The 20996-nt window shown below is 42.0% G+C and overlaps 2 protein-coding genes across 2 annotated transcripts in view; one reads left to right on the top strand and one right to left on the bottom strand.

The window, feature by feature from the left end:
• Nucleotides 1–20996, bottom strand: part of LOC133506284 (coiled-coil domain-containing protein 40-like) — a 46632-nt gene that overhangs the window by 6390 nt on the left and 19246 nt on the right. Inside the window, exon 27 of the transcript XR_009796460.1 lies at nucleotides 20543–20748. The gene's annotated coding sequence lies outside the window, so the exon portion shown is untranslated. The remainder of the gene's footprint in view (nucleotides 1–20542; nucleotides 20749–20996) is intronic.
• On the top strand, nucleotides 3564–20757 carry card14 (caspase recruitment domain family, member 14). The gene is made up of 20 exons (XM_061830269.1): nucleotides 3564–3817; nucleotides 4442–4579; nucleotides 4669–4994; nucleotides 8922–9080; nucleotides 9169–9288; nucleotides 9611–9736; nucleotides 12327–12470; nucleotides 12556–12678; nucleotides 13160–13257; nucleotides 13975–14033; nucleotides 14715–14778; nucleotides 15289–15505; nucleotides 15585–15711; nucleotides 17599–17839; nucleotides 17920–17983; nucleotides 18046–18166; nucleotides 18268–18432; nucleotides 19094–19212; nucleotides 20345–20460; nucleotides 20550–20757. The coding sequence occupies exons 1-20, from the start codon at nucleotides 3604–3606 to the stop codon at nucleotides 20755–20757; spliced, it is 2949 nt and encodes a 982-aa protein (XP_061686253.1). The 5' UTR covers nucleotides 3564–3603.

Here is a 20996-nt window from a genome sequence, read left to right as displayed (position 1 = left end):
AATTCATGAAGGAAGCAAAGGAAATTGCTTGATCTGGATTAAAATACCTGAAAGGGAAGGAGGCTATTAATTTCTCATGCTTAAGTGTTGGGCAAAGTTTCATTTGGGATGTCACATATAAATAAATGTTTTGTAATTTTTAAGGTCAACATCTTACGCCATTTTCTTCAAGACATCCTGTGAGAGAGACCACTATCTTTCCTACTCCTCGGATTTGTCGGGGGGGCATGGAGCATTTGTCCCTTCTGAAGTCCAGCACCATCATCTAGGTCTTCGTCACATTGATGCAGAGATTGTTATCTTCGGACCAGTCCACCTGAGGTCCTGCCTCCTCTGAGTACTCTGACTCATCATTGTTTGTGATATGTGCCACTGTTGCATCATCTGCAATCTTTATTATATGACAGTATGACAGCCTGGGGAATTCACTGAGCAGTCGTAGGTCAGTAGTGTGATCAGCAGATGGCTCAGTCTGCAGACCTTCAGTGCTGAGGGTGATGGAGGACGAGACAGTGTTGTGGATCCTGACAGTCTATGGCTCTGTTCGTCAGGAAGTCCAGGACGTCGTTCCCCAGTGATGGACTCAGCCTTCGAAAGTCCAGTTTTTCCATCAGAATTTATGGGATGATGGTGTTGAAACCCGTGGTGAAATCCAGGAAGAGTAAGCGGACGTAGGAGTTCGTGCTTTTCAGGTGGGTGCCTGCTATGTGGACCACATCAGTGCAGCATTTCTTCATGTATCAATATTGGTGAAGGTCCACACTGATGTCAATAGAATTTTGAATCTGTGCCCTAATGAGTTTCTTCTAGCTGATACCTGGTACTCAATCAAGCCTGTCACTGTGGATATACTTACAGTGAAGAAAATAAGTATTTGAACACCCTGCTATATTGCAAGTTCTCCCACTTAGAAATCATGGAGGGGTCTGAAATGTTCATCGTAGGTGTATGTCCACAGTGAAAGAGATAATCTAAAAAGAAAAATTCGGAAATCACAATGTATGATTTTTTAAATTATATATTTGTGTGATACAGCTGCAAATAAGTATTTGAACACCTGAGAAAACCAATGTCAATATATGGTACAGTAGCCTTTGTTTGCAATCACAGAGGTCGAACGTTTCCTGTAGTTGTTCACCAGGTTTGCACACACAGCAGGAGGGATTTTGGCCCACTCCTCCACAGAGATCTTCTCTAGATCAAACAGGTTTCTGGGCTGTCGCTGAGAAACACGGAGTTTCAGCTACCTCCAAAGTTTTTCTATTGGGTTTAGGTCTGGAGACTAGCTAGGCCATGCCAGAACCTTGATAAGCTTAATACAGAGCCACTCCTTGGTTTTCCTGGCTGTGTGCTTTGGGTCATTGTCATGTTGAAAGACCCAACCACAACCCATCTTCAATGCTCTGACTGAGATAAAGAGGTTGTTCCCCAAAATCTCACATTATATGACCGTGTTTATCCTCTCCTCAATACAGTGCAGTCATCCTGTCCCATCTGAAGAAAAACACCCCCAAAGCATGATGCTACCACCCCCATGCTTCACAGTAGGAATGGTGTTCTTGGGATGGAACTCATCATTCGTCTTCCTCCAAACACCGTTAGTGGAATTATGATCAAAAAGTTCCATTTTGGTCTCATCTGACCACAAAACTTTGTCCCATGACACCTCTGTATCATCCATATGGTCATTTGCAAACTTAAGATGGGCCTTGACATGTACAGTTTTAGCAGGGGAACCTTCTGTGCCATGCATGATTTCAAACCATGGCGTCTTAGTGTGTTACCAACAGTCATCTTGGAAACGGTGGTCCCAGGTCTTTTCAGGTCATTGACCAAGTCCTGTCATGTAGTCCTAGGCAAATTTCCTTACCTTTCTAAGGATCATTGAGACCCCACGAGGTGATATTTTGATATGATATCTCCTATCTTTGATATCTCCACTCCGATTGAGATTGACCGTCATGTTTAACTTCTTCCATTTTCTAATGATTACTCCAACAGTGGACCTTTTTTCACCAAGCTGCTTGGCAATTTCTCCGTAGCCCTTTCCAGCTGTGTGGACAATTTTGTCTCTGGTGTCTTTGGACAGCTCTTTGGTCTTCGCTATGTTACAAGTTTGAGTCTTACTGATTGCATGGGATGGACAGGTGTCTTTATGCAGCTAATGACCTCATACAGCTGCATCTGATTCAGGATAATACATGGCGTGGAAGTGGACTTTTAAAGGCGGACTAACAGGTCTTTGAGGGTCAGAATTCTAGCTGATAGCTGTTCAAATACTTATTTGCAGCTGTATCACATAAATAAATTGTTAAAAAAAAATCATACATTGTGATTTCTGGATTTTTCTTTTTAGATGATCTCTCTCAGAGTGGACATGCACCTACGATGAACATTTCAGACCCCTCCATGATTTCTAAGTGGGAGAAGTTGCAATATGTTGCGGGTGTTCAAATACTTATTTACTTCAATGTATATCTTTAGGACAACTTTAGTTGAACTCCAAATTGAATGGCATAAGTGTTTTGACTTTGCTTCATACACGTCCTTGTAGTAACGAAATTCAATATAATCTGGATTTTTAGTCTTAAAATAACCCTTGGAAAAACTTCCGCCTCAGTCGATGATAAGCTTTCCCATCATTCGGCAAAGATCCGGGATACCTGTTTACTTTCCCGTGGGGCGTCTTGATAGCCTCTATTTGTTTGCATAAATCATTCACAGCTCGCTCACACAAAAGCAAGGTAGGTGAGCTAACAAAATGAAAAAGTCTTTAACCATACACTATCGTTTTACAGCTGTTATGTCTCCAGTTGCATTTCCTCGTTTCAACAAGGACTTTGCACTTGACTGCACTGTTTACTCCTGTCAGCTGTCTGGTATGCGTTTAATTGGCTTTTTTAATTACAAATTACCAAGGCAAACCTGCGTGACATATAATTTTACAGCGATGGAGAATCTTTATCCATGCAGAGCTTTGCACATAATTTGCGGGGTCACTCCATTCACAAACATAAACGATACCGAAGCATCTTTTATTATGTTTTATGAGGTAATACTAAAACAGGTCAATCAAAGTGTGAAGGACATGCAGTAGCCTACATGTATGCTTTTTGGAATACCATAATAAGTGTTTTTGTTTAACTAGTACCATTATGATGTGGGTTCACTGTAACCCTGTTACATTGACAAAACACCACTTCTCTGTATTGCAATTATTATTAATTGGGACTCGTAGTGGTGAGGAAGTTGATAAAAATATTTCAATATTAAAAACTGGTCTGCTTTGTGGTTTAGTAGGATTATGAAATTTGCGGAATAAAAACAACTGTATTTTATCTGTCCCTTGAAGTATTCTGCCTCATTGTGTTACAGGTTTTCCCACACACCCGCACATGAACACACATACACCCGTGCACACAAAGATTTGGTACAGGTGATTTGACACAGACACCTACTGGGTGTGGAAAGACTGGCTTTTATATCGTCGGTCTGCCCCTTCCAGTCTCAGTGCCGTTCTTGTCATGCTCCAGTCATGAGTAATTGAGCAGTGGCAGCAGCAGCGGCAGGTAACCATTATTATTGATTTACAACACACTCAAGATGGCAGGGGAGAGTGTACCCGAGGGTCCTGACCTGAAGGAGTTGGGCGAGGAGGAACTGTGGGAACTGATTAATGATAATCGTCATCGGCTTTCCTTGGGGGTGCGGCCTTGCGTCGTGATCCCGTACCTCAGGCAAGCTCGGGTCCTCACTGAGATGGATGAGGATGAGATTCTCTCCAGCCACAACCTCACCAACCGCTCAATGAGAACAAGTAAGATGTTGCTGGGGTTTTGTTGTTTTTTGCATGTAAAATCAACACAAAGTGTCATTTCCAGTCTTCTCTAGAATGCAAAACTCATCTCCATCCTACTGACTGCCGAGTGCAAAGATAGACTCATCGGCGAATAATTCTGGCATGTAATTGTAGTTACTGCATAATTCTATTGTTATAGACATAATACTGAGATATTCTTAATGTGCTTTTCCTTTAAGATTGTCAGCCTGTGATTGCGTTGACTCTGAACTCTAAGCAAAACACTTTTTTTATTTTGCTCTCTGCTGCTACATTTTGAATTAGAAATGAGAATTTACAAAACACAGAAACAAAAGGTGGGCCCTGCATATAATCATTTGGCATACACATGCTCACCTATTTGCAGATCTAAAAATTTAAAATATATTTAATCATTTTCTATTTTTGTTTGACTTTGTTGTGGGAACCCACATCCATTTTTTGTTAAAACTGCTTACTGGCAGAATTTTCCTGCTTATTTGTGTTTTTTTTAAAATATATTTTAAATAGCAATTATAATGGGAATGATCTATTGGCAGATTTTTACGGTCAGGCTGGTGCCTTTCTTGGCCCAGTAAGGATGCCCCACTCCCATGTTTACAGGCCATATGATGGATCTGCTGCGGACCCAAGGCAGGAACGGTGCTGTGGCTTTGCTGGAAAGCCTGATGATCCACTACCCAACCCTCTACACCCAAGTTACTGGACACAAGCCCAGCACAGAACCCTCAAGATTCAGTGGTTTGTTACCAAATGTCTTGTAGTGCAAAATAAGTCTGATTGACTATCCACCATCTCTGACTCGCCATATGTCTGGACTCTCCTCACAGGCCTGATAAAGTATTCAGAACTGACCGAGTACCTTATTAGAGCAGTGACTGGAATGCAGAATGAGCTTCAGGAGGCTCGTTGCGAGGCCGGAAAAATGAGTTCACGCTGCACTTCTCTGGAGTCTGAGATCCAGCAGATTATGGAGCACGAGGAAAAGTCCAGGTGCCTTCAGTTGGAATATGAGCGCATACATAGACATTTGTCTTCACTGCAGCGCGAAGTCACCCAGTTGAAGGACGAGAAGTGCGATCTGTATGTTCGCTACACTGCAGCCATAGAGGAAAAATCTGCTATGAGCATGCGCCTTCATGAGCTCAATTTACAGGTCGGTACTCATCGGTAACATTTTTGTTTCCAAAAATAGATCAATTACATGGATCAGTGATTAGCACATTTTTGTCACTTAAAAAAAATACGTCACTACCAGTAACCAATTTAATGACCAACATTAAAATACCATAGTGTCGGCAGTCAATAATAGGTACTGTCAATCAAAAACAATACACAAGAAAGGTATTGGAGCTAAAAAGTATATCTAATATTATAAAACATTAAACGTAAATGCAGTACAATTGAAACCATGTGTTGAAATACAGTATATTATTTAAAAAACACAGGCCTGGGCTTTTTTTCGTTCTGACATAAAACGACAATTTTTTCATCAAGTAGGATTATAAAAATTGGTTCTACATGTAAATGCCAGAATAAAGCGATAAAGATTTTTTTTTCCACCATTATTCATTACATTCCTTAAAGTCAGAAGTTTACATAGAGCAAGATTATGACGCCTTTAAAATATTTGGGAAAATACAGATGATGATCTCATTTCTTTGGAAACTTCTGATTACAGTTTAATTGACAACATTTGATTGAGTTACACATCCCTGTGAATATAGTTGAAGGCACAACCAGTTCTATCTGGAACATCATGGCAAAGTAAAGTCAACAAGTGCTGAAGAGAACTGTGCATTTACACATGTATGGTTCATCCTGTGAGCAATTTCCAGCTACCTAAAGGTGCCACGTTCAATTATACATACCTGTATACAGTGCCTTGTGAAAGTATTTGGCCCCCTTGAACTTTTCAACCTTTCACCACATTTCAGGCATCAAACAAAGATATATAATATTTTTTCTTGTCAAGAACCAACAACAAGTGGGATACAATCGTGAAGTGGAATGATATTTATTGGATATTTTAAACTTTTTTAACAGATAAAAACCTGAGAAGTGGGGCGTGCAATATTATTTGGCCCCTTTACTTTCAGTGCAGCAAACTCACTCCAGAAGTTCAGTGAAGATCTCTGAATGATCCAATGTTGACTGATGATGTTAAATAGAAGCCACCTGTGTGTAATCAAGTCTCCGGATACAGTAAATGCACCTGCTCTGTGATAGTCTCAGGGTCAAGTGCAGAGAGCATCATAAAGACCAAGGAACACACCAGGTAGGTCCGAGATACTGTTGTGGAGAAGTTTAAAGCCGGATTTGGATACAAAAACATTTCCCAAGGTTTAAACATCTCAAGGAGCACCGTGCAAGCAATCATATTGAAATGGAACGAGTATCAGACCACTGCAAATTTACCAAGACCCGGCCGTCCTTCTAAACTTTCACCTTGCACAAGGAGAAGACTGATCAGTGATGGAGCCAAGAGGCCCATCATCACTCTGGATGAACAGCAAAGATCTACAGCTGAGGTAGGAGAGTCTGTCCATAGGACAACTATCAGTCGTATACTGCACAAATCCGGCCTTAATGGAAGAGTGGCAAGAAGAAAGCCATTTCTCAAAATTATCCTTAAAAAGTCTCATTTAAAGTTTGCCACAACCTACCTGGGAGACACACCAAACGTGGAAGAAGGTGCTCTGGTCAGATGAAACCAAAATCCAACTTTTTAGCCACAATGCAAAACGATATGTCTTGCACAAAAGCAACACAGCTCATCACCCTGAACACACTGTCCCCACTGTCAAACATGGTGGTGGCAGCCTCATGGTTTGGGCCTGCTTTTCTTCAGCAGGGAGAGGGAAGATGTTGAAAATTGATAGGAAGATGAATGCAGCCAAATACAGGACCATTCTGGAAGAAAACCTGCGCGACTCTGCAAAAGACCTGAGACTGGGACGGAGATTTTTTTTTCCAACAGGACAATGATCCAAAACATAAAGCCAAATCTAGAATGGAATGGTTCACAAACAAACGTATCCAGGTGTTAGAATGACCAAGTCAAAGTCCAGACTTGAATCCAATCGAGAATCTGTGGAGAGAACTGAAGATTGCTATTCATAAGCGCTCTCCATCCAACCTCACTGAGCTCGAGCTGTTTTGCACGCAAGAATGAGCAAAAATGTCAGTCTCTCGATGTGCAAAACTGATAGAGACATACCCCAAGCGACTTGGAGCGCTACAAAGTATTCATGCAAGGGGGGGCGAATAATATTGCACGCCCCACTTTTCAGGTTTTTATTTGTTTAAAAAGTTTAAAATATCCAATAAATTTCATTCCACTTCACGATTGTGTCCCACTTGTTGTTGATTCTTGACCAAAAAACTAATTTTAGATCTTTACGGTTGAAGCACGAAATGTGGTGAAAGGGTGAAAGGTTCAAGGGGGCTGAATACTTTCACAAGGCACTGCATATAAAGACAATGGGAAGCGGTCATACCACTCAGGAAGAAGATAGGTTCTGAGCCAGATACACGGTTTGGTCCGAAATTTGCATAGCAACCCAAGAGAAGAAAAGCAAAAACACCTAGCGAAGAAAATGGCTGAAGTAGCCAAGAGTATGTCATTATCCACGGGGAAATGTGTACTGTACTGACATGCTCCGATGGGCCGCTCTGCCAGGAAGACAACATTACTCCAAAAGAAACATCAAAAAGCCAGATTACAGTTTGCAAATACAATGACAAACACCTTAATATTTTGAGGCATGTCCTGTGGTCTCACATAACTAAAATTGAACTGTTCAATCGTAATGAATATCATTACGTTTGTATGAAAAAAAATGTGAAAGCTTGCAAGCCTGAGAACACTATCACAGCTTTTAAACAACGGCATGGCAATGGCCCAAAACATTCTGCCAAACAAGTAGCTTAACGATATGAAAGTGAATGTTGTGGAGTAGCCATCGCAAAGCCCTGACATATTTATTCATTGACACATTATTTTGTGATTTTGTTTTTTTTCAAAAACATTTGTCCATTCTGCCCCACACTATATAAACCACTGGTTTAAAGGCTTATATACTAGTGAAGTATAGGCAAGCATCTGACTTTGAAGAAAGAACAGGAAGAAAATCTTCAAACATTCATTTATTTTCAAGCCGCAAATCCTCACAGGGGTCGGAGGGAACGCTGGAGACTATCCCTGCTAACTTCAGGCGAAAGGCCGACTACAGCCTGAACTGGTTGCCAGTCAGTTGAATGACAAAAAAATTCCTCTCATTATTCTTGCATTCATAAAATAGAAGTAAATTTAGCATCCTAATTTACCATTCATTCATCCATTCATATTTGAAAGAGAAAACAAATTTAACATAATGCAGTTTAAACATCAGCCCAAGTTTAAAATCAGAAAAATAAAAGATGATTTGTTAAATTATCATGCAAAAAAAGTTAGATAGCATTGTACCGAAATAAATATTTGAAAACAAACAGCTCTTATTAATGTAATGCAAAGTGTCTTGTACTTAAATGGAAAATACAAATGTACTGTACACAAAATGGACAACAACTCAATGGAAAAAAAGTAATGTTAACTTTCTCCAGTTTGAACATTGATTTTAGAACGTTTTGTTTTTGTGTGTGTGGATGGGTTTGGGGAATCACTACCAACCTGTCCAGGCAGATTGTCAATCATCAGTTAACACATGACATTCATTATCCAAGGATGACAACACTTGGTTTGTTGAAGTCATGATGACAGGCTTCATTCTTAATACGGCTGAGAATCTTTGCTTAAACAAATGAACGGATTGTGAGGTGGCGGAGCAGCTGAGAATTGAAAACCTAAACAAAAGTTCTTTTTTGTAGTTGCAGTGTTGACAGTACGTGTCTTGTTCACCATTCTGACACATCACATTTGTCAGATTCGCAACAAGCATTGAAACTCTTTACTGTTAATGTATTGATACTGTGCCATGAGATAAAACTATGTGATGTATTGCAATATCAGTAGTGTGTCTCGCTCCTAGTTACAGCACCTTCCAATTATCATTTACGATTCCTGTGTCTTGCACGATGGCAGATATATCAGCTCCAAACAGAACTGCAGACGGCCCAAACCGAGAGTGACTTCCAGAAACGGCGCTCTCTCCGATGCGTCCCCTTCACTGAAGCGTCTCAACTCCAAGAGGAAGTCAGGAGTCTACGTTGCCAGTTAGTGAAGATAGAAAAACTGAACCCCGTGAGAAGAACTACTTCATCATTCTATGAGAAGGCCCACAGCATTTTAGCAGCCACATTTATATTCATTGATTCTGACTCTTTATCAGGCTCATCAGGATATCCTGGCCCAGGACCTGGCTGAAGCTTTAGATAGCCAGGTGGAGCTAGGAAGTCAGCTCAGGTGTTACAGAGAAGAGAATGAACAAATGCACATGGAGAAGCAAGAGGTGAGTTTTAGGATTGCGCACTGTGGAACTGTTTAATGATCTCAGAGGTTTAATACCAATGTGGCTTGGCAGGTGGAATACTGCACGTCATTGTGCATTCTTAGTGTCTTTAACTAGCATGTGAAAGTGCCTTTGAGCCAGACAGTGAACACCAGAAACGCAATTTGGGAAACTCGCAGTCTTCACACCTTTGTTAGCAGTTTTAAAATTGATGTTGTTTATATGTAGTTGAGCATAATCTTGACTTTGTCATCAATTTTTTCATGTGTATCTATACACCGTTCATAATTCACACAACCATATTATGTGTGTCATTGTTCAGCTTCTGGATCAGAATGAGTGTCTATCCCTTCAAGTGCAGCAGCTGACCCTTGACTGTAACATGCACCAACAGAAGAGCACTGTGATCCAAAACCAGATGAGAGAGCTGCAGACAGAGAGAGACCAAGTAAGAAAGAAACAACAATGTAGCCATTCACATGGTACAGCGAGTTCAGTTGAATTAGATGCCACACCCCTAACCAGAAGTCATCTCAGTTTTTCTCCTCTCTTCTTCTTTTCCCTTTCAGCTTGTCCCATTAAGGGTCGCCACAGTGTGTCATCTTTTTCCATCTAAGCCAGTCGTGCATCTTTCTAACACCCACTGTCTCTCTCTAACCTAGTCTCCAAATCATCCAACTTTGGCTGTCGACTCTAATGAGCTCATTTCTAATCCTATCCAACATGTTCACTCCAAGCGAGAACCTTAGCATCTTCATCTCTGCTTCCGGTTATTTCTTCAGTGCCACCCTCTCTAATCCGTACATCATGGCCAACCTCACCACTGTTTTATAAACTTTGCCCTTCATCCTGCAAGAGACTCTTCTGTCACATAGAACACCAGACACCTTGTCAACTGTTCCATCCCGCTTGTACCCGTTTCTTCACTTCTTTAACAGACTCACCATTGCTCAGTATTGTTGACCCCAAGTATGTGAAGTCATCCACCCTTGCTATCTCTTCTCCTTGAAGCTTCACGCTTCTTCCTCCGCCACTCTCATTCACGCACATATATTCTGTTTTACTTCGGCTAATCTTGATTCCTCTCCTTTCCAGTTTGTGCCTCCATCTTTCTAATTGTTCCTCAGCCTGCTCCCTAATTTCACTGCAGATCACAATATCATCTGCGAACATCATAGTCCAAGGGGATTCCAGTCTAACCTCAAGTGTCAGCCTATCCATCACTGTCGCAAACAGGCTCCTTTCAATCATTTATTAAAAGATGACCAAAGTCTGGGAACAGCCTCTACCTTATTCTCAACACAAACGAGCTATTAATCCACCCATCCATGCAGTTTCCTTGCCACTTATCCTCACAAGGGTCGCAGGAGTGATGGAGTCTATCCTAGCTGTCAACGGGCAGAGGGAGGGTACACCCTGAACTGGTTGCCAGCCAATCGCAGGGCATATCAAGACAGACAAGACACACCCACAATCACACCTGGGGAAATTTAGAGTGTCCAATTAATGTTTTTGGGATGTGGGAGGAAACCGGAGTGCCCGGAGAAAACCCACACAGGTACAGGGAGAACATCCAAACTCCACACAAAGAGGGCTGGGGTTGAACGCGGGTCCTCAGAACTGTCAGGCCAAGGCTTTTCCAGCTGCCCGTCCGTGTCGCCTGAGCAATTAATATTATAATTAGTGATTACACATAATATAATGAACATTTCTTTTAATAGTATTGACTTTCTACCTTGAAAACAGCCCACTTATTTCTGAAAATGTGTCTGTGAGCAAGACAAATTAATTTTGCCAGATTGTGTCACAAGCCGGTTTATTGAAACAATACCGCACCCCCACATGAACCCGTGCTGAGCCAAAAGTTAAGACAAGCTTGGCCGAAAAAGCCTTATCAGTATCAGCTGCTGATAAATATATAGCGATCTGTATTCAGCATGTGGCTCGTACACAGATTGCCACATGAAATTACCAAGAGTAACTTGGTTTGGTGAAGAGTTGAGAATTATGGGAAGAATCTTTATACTGGAGCGATTGTGTTGACAAGGGTGAAACTTCCTGTTCTGGCTCTAGCTGGGAGGTTGTCTTGAGACTAAACACTCTCCAAGTTTATTAGGGTTCACTTTTGGGAAGCTGTCACTGTAGGGGTGTCAATGCTTGAGACAGGACTGGTTCCTTAAAACAGGATGATTTTTAGTTAAGAGTCTAAAAACAAGGTGAAATCTTTGCTATAATTAGTGTATTAGTATTTTGAAATAAAAGTCATTTACACATCTGGGAACAGTTTTTAATTATACATATAAAAAAGCATATTGGGCGGCATGGTGGAACAGCTGAAAAGCAGTTTTGAGGACGTGGGTTCAATCCCAGCCCTCGTTGTGTGGAGTTTGTATGTTCTCTCCGTGCCTGCATGGGTTTCCTCCCGGCACTCCGGTTTCCTCCCACATCCCCAAAACATGCAACATTAATTGGACACTCTAAATTGCCCCAAGGTGTGATAGTGAGTGCGGCTATTTGTCTTGATGTGCCCTGCGATTGGCTGGCAACCAGTTAAGGGTGTACCCCACCTCCTGCCCGTTGCCAGCTGGGATAGGCTCCAGCACTCCCCGCAACCCTTGTGAGGATAAGTGGCTAAGAAAACGGATGGTTGGGTGGATTAATTGCTCATTTGTGTAGACAATGAGGTAGAGGCTGTTCCCAGACTAGGGTCCCCTTTGAATAAATGATTGAAAGGAGGCTGTTTGCGGAACTTTATCATTGCCTCATCAACGATCTCCATGAACGTCAAACAAGGTGTGTTTGTGGGCGACTTGTTGTGTCGAGTCATACCAGATTCTTCCAACAAATCAAAAATATACCTTAAGTCAACTGAGGATTAAATTGCCCAGAAGTGTGATTGCTCAATGATTCGCTGGGGTAGCCTCCAGCACACCCATGACGCTAAAGTGGCCACATGATCTAGAAAATGGACAGGTGGTGTGTTTATGAATTTAACGTTGGCTAAAGTTATGAACCTGAACTGCATTGGTTTTTCGTAGGCATACCTTTCCAGAAACGAAGCCCAGACGCAGATCGCCCGCATCCTTGCTGAGAAGGACATCCTGAGGTCTAAAATGATGGAGCTCCAGGAGAGAGCTTTTAGCGCTAATGCCCAACACAACAAAGAATGGCAGACCTCGAATGTAATTTTGGACCAGAAATACATTGGCACCCAGAGCAACACGATTGCTAATGTAATTGCTTTTATTTATTTATTTTTTTCCAAAGGAGAAGGGGATTTCCTGGGAGTTTACTATATCCAAATCTGAAAATTCATCCTTCCCAAATAGACGCAGACTTTCCCGGATGGATGCAATTTGTCCTTTATCGGTGAATTCCTTTACATCGGAGGTGTGTAAATGAATGATTTTTAAGATCCTGAAAAGATTGGCATACCATAGTTAAGGGGAGTGTTTGAAACCTGAGTGAAAAATATTTCCTCATTCATAACGTAATGGACATTCACTTGACAAAAGTGAGCAGTCTTTTGTTTTTAATTGTCTGGTTTCCGCCCTTTAAAAACAATTATGACTGATTTTAAAACCACATTATAATGGGCGAATTCAGCCAGTATGATAATATATACAGGACACACCAACAGTCTAAGATTATCTTCACAAAGAGAATAATACAAAGTTGTAACTGACTCTCTGAGAAGTGTTACTTTAATGTATTTAGAATTGTTTTGGTAGGACTCAGTGGTGTCGAACTGTCCAGCGTGATATGTTAAATAATCTCCCTTTTGTCTGTGTGTTTACCTAACCTCTAGCTAAGTATAAAAATTGGCATTTTTATTTGCGTCTATGCTTTTTTTTCCCCATTTATCTTGAAGTGCGAAGATCTGGCAAGTAGTGTCCGATCCAGAAATGTGGAGCCTCCCAGTCCCCAGTCCCTCCGCAGAAGAGAGGGAACTCTTTATGAAAGCAGCAGGTGAGTCCCATTCTTGTAGGTAATATTTTACAGAGTTTCTGTTATCCAAGAGTAAACTATAAACTCAAATGCCCTCCACAAAGTGTTACGAACGGTTAACAGACGGCATAACTTCAGCATGCCTTGTTTATGTACTGAATGAGGAACCGTTCAGTGACGTTGTGAGGGAATCATTTATTTAACTCTCCAAAGAATGTGATCACCTTGGCTTGTTAAACCTGTCTGAGGTGATGCAGTTGTCTCAGTCTCCGCACGTGTTTACCAAACTAAACATTGTTGTATGCTGTGTTGCCACAGATACCACAAAAAAGTGATTTGAATTCAAAGGCAAGTTATTTTAAAAATATGTACATTTTAGGTACTTCCAACAGCTGCCAAGTGGCAGAAACATCATATATCCACAGTACAAAAAAGCATTAACATAACTGTCCCCACTACTTGGAAATGTATGCCAAGTTATCAAGTCATCAACATGAACCCAAAACTTAAATATTAGTGTCGATGAAGCTACATTAAATCGGCAGTCTTGTGCAGACTTGACCTCTCAATATACTGTAACACAGTACCAAAGTACATAAATGTAAACGAGCACAACGTTCTTAGTACACTTCTCTAAAGACTTTTGACTCACAGAAAGATGAAAGGCGATTGTGGTCAATGACTGCAACTGTGTGTGAGAGATTCACGAATCTGATACAACTGTTTTTGGTTTTGTAGCATGGAATTAGCGAAGACTGATGATTCTTCATTGGACGACTTTGAGATCCTCCCCAGTGGTATGTTTTGCATGTCTACATTAGCGTGTGCTTGTGCGTGGAGGATCTCAGTCCCATTTGGAAAGTCTTTCATCTTGTTAAGATTTTTAGGTTTTGCTAGGGGTCTTTTAATTTCCATGTAAGAGCCATAATTTGGTAACTCAAACCCAACTAGGCAGCACTGTGAGAATAAATGGTTAGCACAACTGTCTCACAGTTCTGAGCACTTGGGTTCAAATCCAGCCTTGCTTGTATGGCGTTTGCATGTTCTGCCTGTGGATGCGGGGGTTTTCTCTGGGTTCTTTGGTTTCCTCACAGATCCCAAAAACAGACATGGTAGGTCAGTTGAAGTATCTAAATTGTCCATGTGTGTGAATGTGAGTGAGAATGGTTGTTTGTTTACATGTGCCCTGTGATTACCTGGCAACTAATTCAGGGTGTACCCCGCCTCTTGCCTGGAGTCAGCTGGAATAACCACTTGTACCCCCGCAGCACAAGTGACAGTGATTGTTTGCATGTGCCCTAGTGAATGGTGACCAGTCCAAAGTGTAACCCACCAATCGTCAAGAGAACAATAACCACATACTAGATAGTTTTGTAATGTACTACAGTTATTCTCAAGGGTTGAAATATTAAAGTTTCATTAAATGTTTCCTTTCCATCCCTGATGGCAAATCATTACATATCACCTTGTCTGTTTAGTGCTAAGCGAAGACCATACCCCATCAAAAAAATATGCTCCTGATGGAACCAAAATCGCATACAGGTGAGTCCTAAAATCCTAAAAATAATATTGAAATTATGATTATTTATGTGACCTTTTATTATGAGTGAATTTAGGCATACCTATTAATCATTCACTTTCATGATAAATTAGCGAACGTTGTACAGAGCATATGGTAAGAAGTGGTCTGAGGTTTGAATACTGCTACTGTTTTCCACAAGGCAGATCATTAAAGAATAGACAAACAATGCAGCATTTGTCAAAAAACAAAATCCCCACTTGAAAGGTTATCTGGCTTTCACAGGGATGATTAAAATGATATTGTATTCCTTCCACTTCCATAAGTGAGTATACAAATGTGGGACATTTGGGCCTTCCTTTAGAGAGCACAGTTGCAGGCTGTTGCTAAACTGATGCATGGGGAAGGGAAGTGAACTCCTGTCGGGTAGAATTTATGCAGCAGGAGTGTCAACCATACCTCCATTGCACCGACATGAAAAAAATGACAAATAAAATGTGCTTTCTCATTTATCTTCTCTTATCTCTCATCAGCCTGGATAAAAATTCTGCACCTCCATTCCTCGTGCGTTCACGTCCTAAAGCAGTGCGCATCAGTGGGCGTGTGGTCACCATTGCCTTCCAGGGGGAGATGCTGCTGAGTCAGATTGCAGTTATAGGGGGGAATAAGACAGGGGTCTTTGTGCATGAAGTAACAGAAGGGAGTGCGGCACATACTGTGGGCATCACCCATGGAGCGCAAATAGTGGAGGTGAGAGAAAAGTCTATTTGGTGACACTTACTACAGTGGGCTACATGAAGATGTCTGATTGCAAACTGATGATCTGCAGGTGAGGTACCAGCAGGACCAGAAATCTCTAAGGATGGTGCTGGAGGACTCCACTTCCGAGGAAGCTCTGTGGGCACTTGGCCAGGTTATCGGTCTCTGCCATCTCTCTCTGCGTCCCCGGCAAGATGGTACGTCCCACAGCATGTACTTTCATTTCTATACTATTTCCCATACAGAGATTTCTCCAAAATTGGAAGTGTCGCCATAATCAGGATTGTCAGTCGACTGTATAAATCAGCGTAAAGCACATTTTATACTATGTGCAAACAAAAAATACAGATGGGGTAATGAAGGGTAGTCAATATACTTAAAGTGAAAACACGCAATTGTTTTAAGTTCTGTCAACTCCATTAGTGCATTCAAAGTAATGATTTCCCATTTTAATAAATGCAAAGTTGCAATAGTGCCACTCCTAGATTTTATGGTGGGCCAACATAAACAACCTTTGCCTGTTTCGTTAATGTATCACCCAAATGTATTCCGGTATAAATATTAATGAATTTTAGGTGGAATCATTCATCCATTTTTAAGAACAAAGGCAATGTTCAGAACTGTAGAAACTACAGAGGAGTAAAGATGATGAGCCACACAATGAAGTTATGGGAAAGAGTAGTGGAGGCTAGACTCAGGTCAGAAGTAAGTGTGTGCGAGCAACAGTATGGTTTTATGCTAAGAAAGAGTACCACAGATGCATTATTTGCCTTGAGGATGCTCGTGGAAAAGTGCAGAGAAGGAGTTACATTGTGTCTTTGTAGACCTAGAGAAAGTCTATGACAGAGTATCAAGAGAGGAATTGTGGTACTGCATGCGCAAGTCCGGTGTGGCGGAGAAATATGTTAGAATAGTACAGGACAAGTATGAGGACAGCAGAACAGCGGTGAGATGTGCCATAGGTGTGTCAGAACAATTTAAGTGGAGGTGGGACTGCATCAGGGATCTGGCCTGAGAAGATTAGCTGAAGTAAAACAATATATGTACATGAATGTGAGGGGCGGAGGAGGAAGAGTGAAGCTCCAGGGAGAAGAGATAGAGAGGGTGGACGACTTCACATACTTGGGGTCAACAATCCAGGGCAATGGAGAGTGTGGTAAGGAAGTGAAGAAACGGATCTAAGCGGGGTGGAACAGTTGGCGGAAGGTGTCTGGTGTTCTACGTGACAGAAGAGTCTCCGCTAGGATGAAGCGCAAAGTCTATAAAACAGTGGTGAGGCTGACCATGATGTACGAATTAAAGACGGTGGCACTGAAGAAACAACAGGAAGCAGAATTTGAGGTAGCAGAAATGAACATGCTGAGGTTCTCGATCGGAGTGAGCAGGTTGGATAGGATGAGAAATGAGCTCATTTAGAGGGACAGGCAAAGTTGGACTTTTTGGAGACAAGGTTAGAGAGAGCAGACTTAGATGGTTTGGACATGTTCAGAGGTGAGAGCATGAGTATATTGGTAGAAGGGTGCTGATGATGGAGCTACCAGGCAAAAGAGCGAGAGGGAGACCAAAGAAAGGGTTGATGGATGTTGTGAGGGAGGATATGAAGACTGTGGGTGTTAGTGAGGAAGATGCACGAAATTGGTTTCGATGGAAAAAGATGACACGCTGTGGCGACCCCAAACGGGAAAGCCAAAAGGAAAAGAAGAAGAGAAAGGACAAAAACTGTGAGATGACTTCTGGTGAGGGGTGTGGCATCTATTTAAACTGAACTAGCTGTGCCATGTGAATGACTACATTGATGTCTCTTTCTTACTTGGTCTCTCTAATCGGGACAAGACGAAAGGAAAAGAAGAAGCGGTGGAATCATTCATGGCAGAGAGCAAAGTATCTGTACAATGCTTTCGCTATTATCTTATTTTTTGCTACTTGTGGATGACATCCACTGTGATGTAGTTATACTAAAAGCCTCTGAAAGTTATTACGAGAAATTGCACCATAACACTTGATTTAGTGCCAATCAGAATGCCAACAATTGATGTGGACTCACTCATTTTACAGGATTGTCTTGTTCTCTGCCTATTTTACAGACTATGAGGTACTGCTGCAGCAACTGCAGGAGAATCACATGTCATCAGGTGACTCCTTCTATGTGCGTGTCAACGTGACCATCCCAGCGAGTTCCAAAGGGACACTGACTGTGTCCTGCAATGACATTTTACACGTGACCAACACACGCCCTACGGGCACTGAAGACTCGTGGTATGCCAGTCAGGTTCATCCTTGCCAGCTCCTAGCCCTTCAGAGTGGAATAGTACCCAACTACTACAGGTATTTATGAGCAATATGCACAGGTTGAGGACATGAAACCTCAGTATCGCTCACCACCTCTTGATTTGCTGAAATCGCAGAGCGCAGCGACTTCTTATTCACGCTATCGAAGAAATGAACTTTCAAACGTCAAACTGTCAAAAGGTAAGAATGACTGCATATGAAGTACAAGTACACAGTTCACAGGTGAATACTTCCCTCTTCAGGAAGGGCATATGGTGGCTCAAAACACACACAAAGCAGTGAGGATTGTCAGCACAGGTCGCAAGGGCCGAAATCCTCTCTGGGTCAGCGTGGAGAACGAAAAGAGCAAGAGCACAGATTCGGGTACAAAAACACGTTAATCAATAATGAAGGCAAATTTGTGCACACAAATTTCGGAGTAATTTCTGGCCTAACATGATTTATGTATATTCCCTCACACCTAGATGAAACATCGGAACCCAGAAGCTGTCTAACCCTCATGCCGTATACACCGGTCACACCACATTTCCCGCCCATCTGCCGACCAGTCCTGTTACTTCCATCCATCCTGGGACGCATCCTCGATAAGAAGGTTGCGGGATGGCAAGGTTTTGAGCTCTGTGAACCTGGTAAGAGAAATTCTACAAGTTTTTTTTTTTTTTTTTTTTTTTAAGTGAGGGGGGACTTTATAAAACAATGCTACTTCAGGAATGATATGAAAGATGGTGGCAACGGACCATTTCCCTTTCCTCATCCTTTCTGGGTGATTCCAGGCTAGCCGTTCCATTCTTTAGTTCCCCCACATTAATAGTGGTAGAATCTGTTGCTCAGGTGATCCAGCTCCTCCGGGGTAGCATATCCATAAGTTGTTGTGACGACAGCAGGAAACGGGAGAGCACGCCAAGAGAGGTTGAGGGAGGTCTTGGAAGGCAACAACGCAGAAGCAGCTCTATTTCCTCCTCCTTTGTGCAAGGAGCACCAAGACCAGTGTCCAGATAAGGGCAAACTGTCTGAAACAGATTCCATACTTGCCATTTGCCAGAGTCAAAATTGCCAGCGCAAATGTTAGCACCCTGTTCGCTTAATAACTGAAACAAGTTCACATCTGAGATTCATGATGAATGACAAAAAAATGTAGAACTGAAATATTTCATTACTCAAGATCCAGGATCTGTTTGTTACCTTTTATGGTCATAAATATGTACTTGAGTCTTCTCTCATCTACTATGATGACATCACTCTCTGTTTAGGTTTAATTTGATATTTCATACCTCACGCTGCTGTTTGCAGAGATGTTGAGCTCCAGTGACCACGCAGCCCGGCTGCAGAAGTCCGAGCTCCTGGAGGAGTGCGAACAGGGAAGAAACTGCTACTACACCCTCCAGAGTGTAGAAAAAGTCATGAAGAAGGTTAGTGTGTGTCTATGTATGCAGACAGCAATTTTTAAGTTGACTGAACTGCAAGCATGTACTTTATCCTCTTTAAGTTGTCTCTGCTAGCTTTGGATACCAGACATATTTAGGATTAGTGAACAAACTAACAATCCTGGGAAGAGCATAAACAGGACAACACGTCGAGTTGGCTTTTGTTACTCGCACTGTATGCTTTACATCGGCGGTGAGCAAAAACAGCCAACAACTAGGTCCCATCGGCCCATATTAAGCAAGCACGTTTCGCCTCGCCACACTTGTCCACACTCGCTGAAGTCCAAAGCACCCCCCCAGCAATGCCTGTTCATTGACAAAGGATTTCTTCTTAAAATACCCAAAGCCAACAAGAAATAGTGAGAGCACACATGGCTGCCCGGAGTACAGCTCGTCCCGTTAGGGGTCTCTCACAACATCCATCAACCTTTTCTTTGGTCTTCCTCTCGCTCTTTTCCCTGGCAGCTCCATCCTCAGCACCCTTCTACCAATACACTTTCTCGCCTCTGGACATGTCCAAACCATCGAAGTCTGCTCTCTCTAACCTTTGTCTCCAAAAATTCCAACTTTGGTTGTCCCTCTAATGAGCTAATTTCTAATCCTATTCAACCTGCTCACTTCAAGCAAGAACCTCAGCATCTTCATTTCTGCTTCCTCCAGTTCTGCTTCCTATTGTCTCTTCAGTGCCACCGTCTCTAATCTGTACATCACGGCCGGCCTCACCACTGTTTTATAAACTTTGCCCTTCATCCTAGCAAAAACTCTTCTGTCACATACAAACACCTCCGAAGTACAAATAGTACTTTTTTTTTAAAGCAAGAGAATTTCCAAATCCCTGTTGCCCATTCTTGTCGCCAACAACGAGTTATCAAAGATCCAGACAGTATTATTATCCTGGGCTTGCTCTGGGCACATGGGTGAAATGTTTTACTTAAGATGGGTTTTCAGAGAGCCTTAGCAGGTCACCTTTTGGGGGGGATTTGTGACATTATTTTGCAGAAGTTGGAAATATACTGTATGTTAGCACAGTCAAGACAAATACTCTATAGAGTCCAAGAAAGATACAGATCCTGACAGCAATTTCTATCAAATACATTTCTGTCTCCTCATCCTGCAGGGTATTCACTGTATATTGCCTCTTGGGCTGGATTGTGTACGTCGCCTACACAGGGCAGAGATCTTCCCTATTATTATCTTCATCAGCCAGTCAGCACGCAGCGCACGTAAACTCAAGTAAATTTCTTCCTCTTTTAACTACAAGATGACACAGTAGCGTGCAGGGGCGGGCCGCTACAAATAATATTGTACCACTCACCTTCTAGGTCAAAGCTTCACCGTCTGAACTGGTCAGAGGAGCATCTGCTGGTGTGTTCCAGAAGCGAGGAGACGCTTTTGGACAAACTGCCGTGTTTGTATCATCACGTGGCTCCTGACTCGTGGTGTGACCAGACCTCACTGCTGACCAGGTTGCGCACCGTTATCTGGGAGGAGCAGAGGAAGATTGTGTGGGTGGAGCCTGACCTGTGGTGAAAGTAGAAAGAAAATTTAAATCAGAATTTTTTTTTTTTTGCTGAAGACAATTACAAAATATTTGTAAGCACAAGTATGTATCTGTGATACGTCAAGATACGTGTGTGAAACAGGTGCTCTGGTAATTTGATTTATATTCAGCAATACAATTGCACTGAGCAAAATATAGAAATTGCACATCAGGCCAACCTGGTGAGAGCCACCAAAAAGAAAATAATGATGAATGATCCAATGTTAAC

The sequence above is a fragment of the Syngnathoides biaculeatus genome, chromosome 9 (genome assembly GCF_019802595.1).
Source record: "Syngnathoides biaculeatus isolate LvHL_M chromosome 9, ASM1980259v1, whole genome shotgun sequence".
Classification (NCBI taxonomy): domain Eukaryota; kingdom Metazoa; phylum Chordata; class Actinopteri; order Syngnathiformes; family Syngnathidae; genus Syngnathoides; species Syngnathoides biaculeatus.
This window is presented reverse-complemented; position numbering and strand designations above follow the sequence as displayed.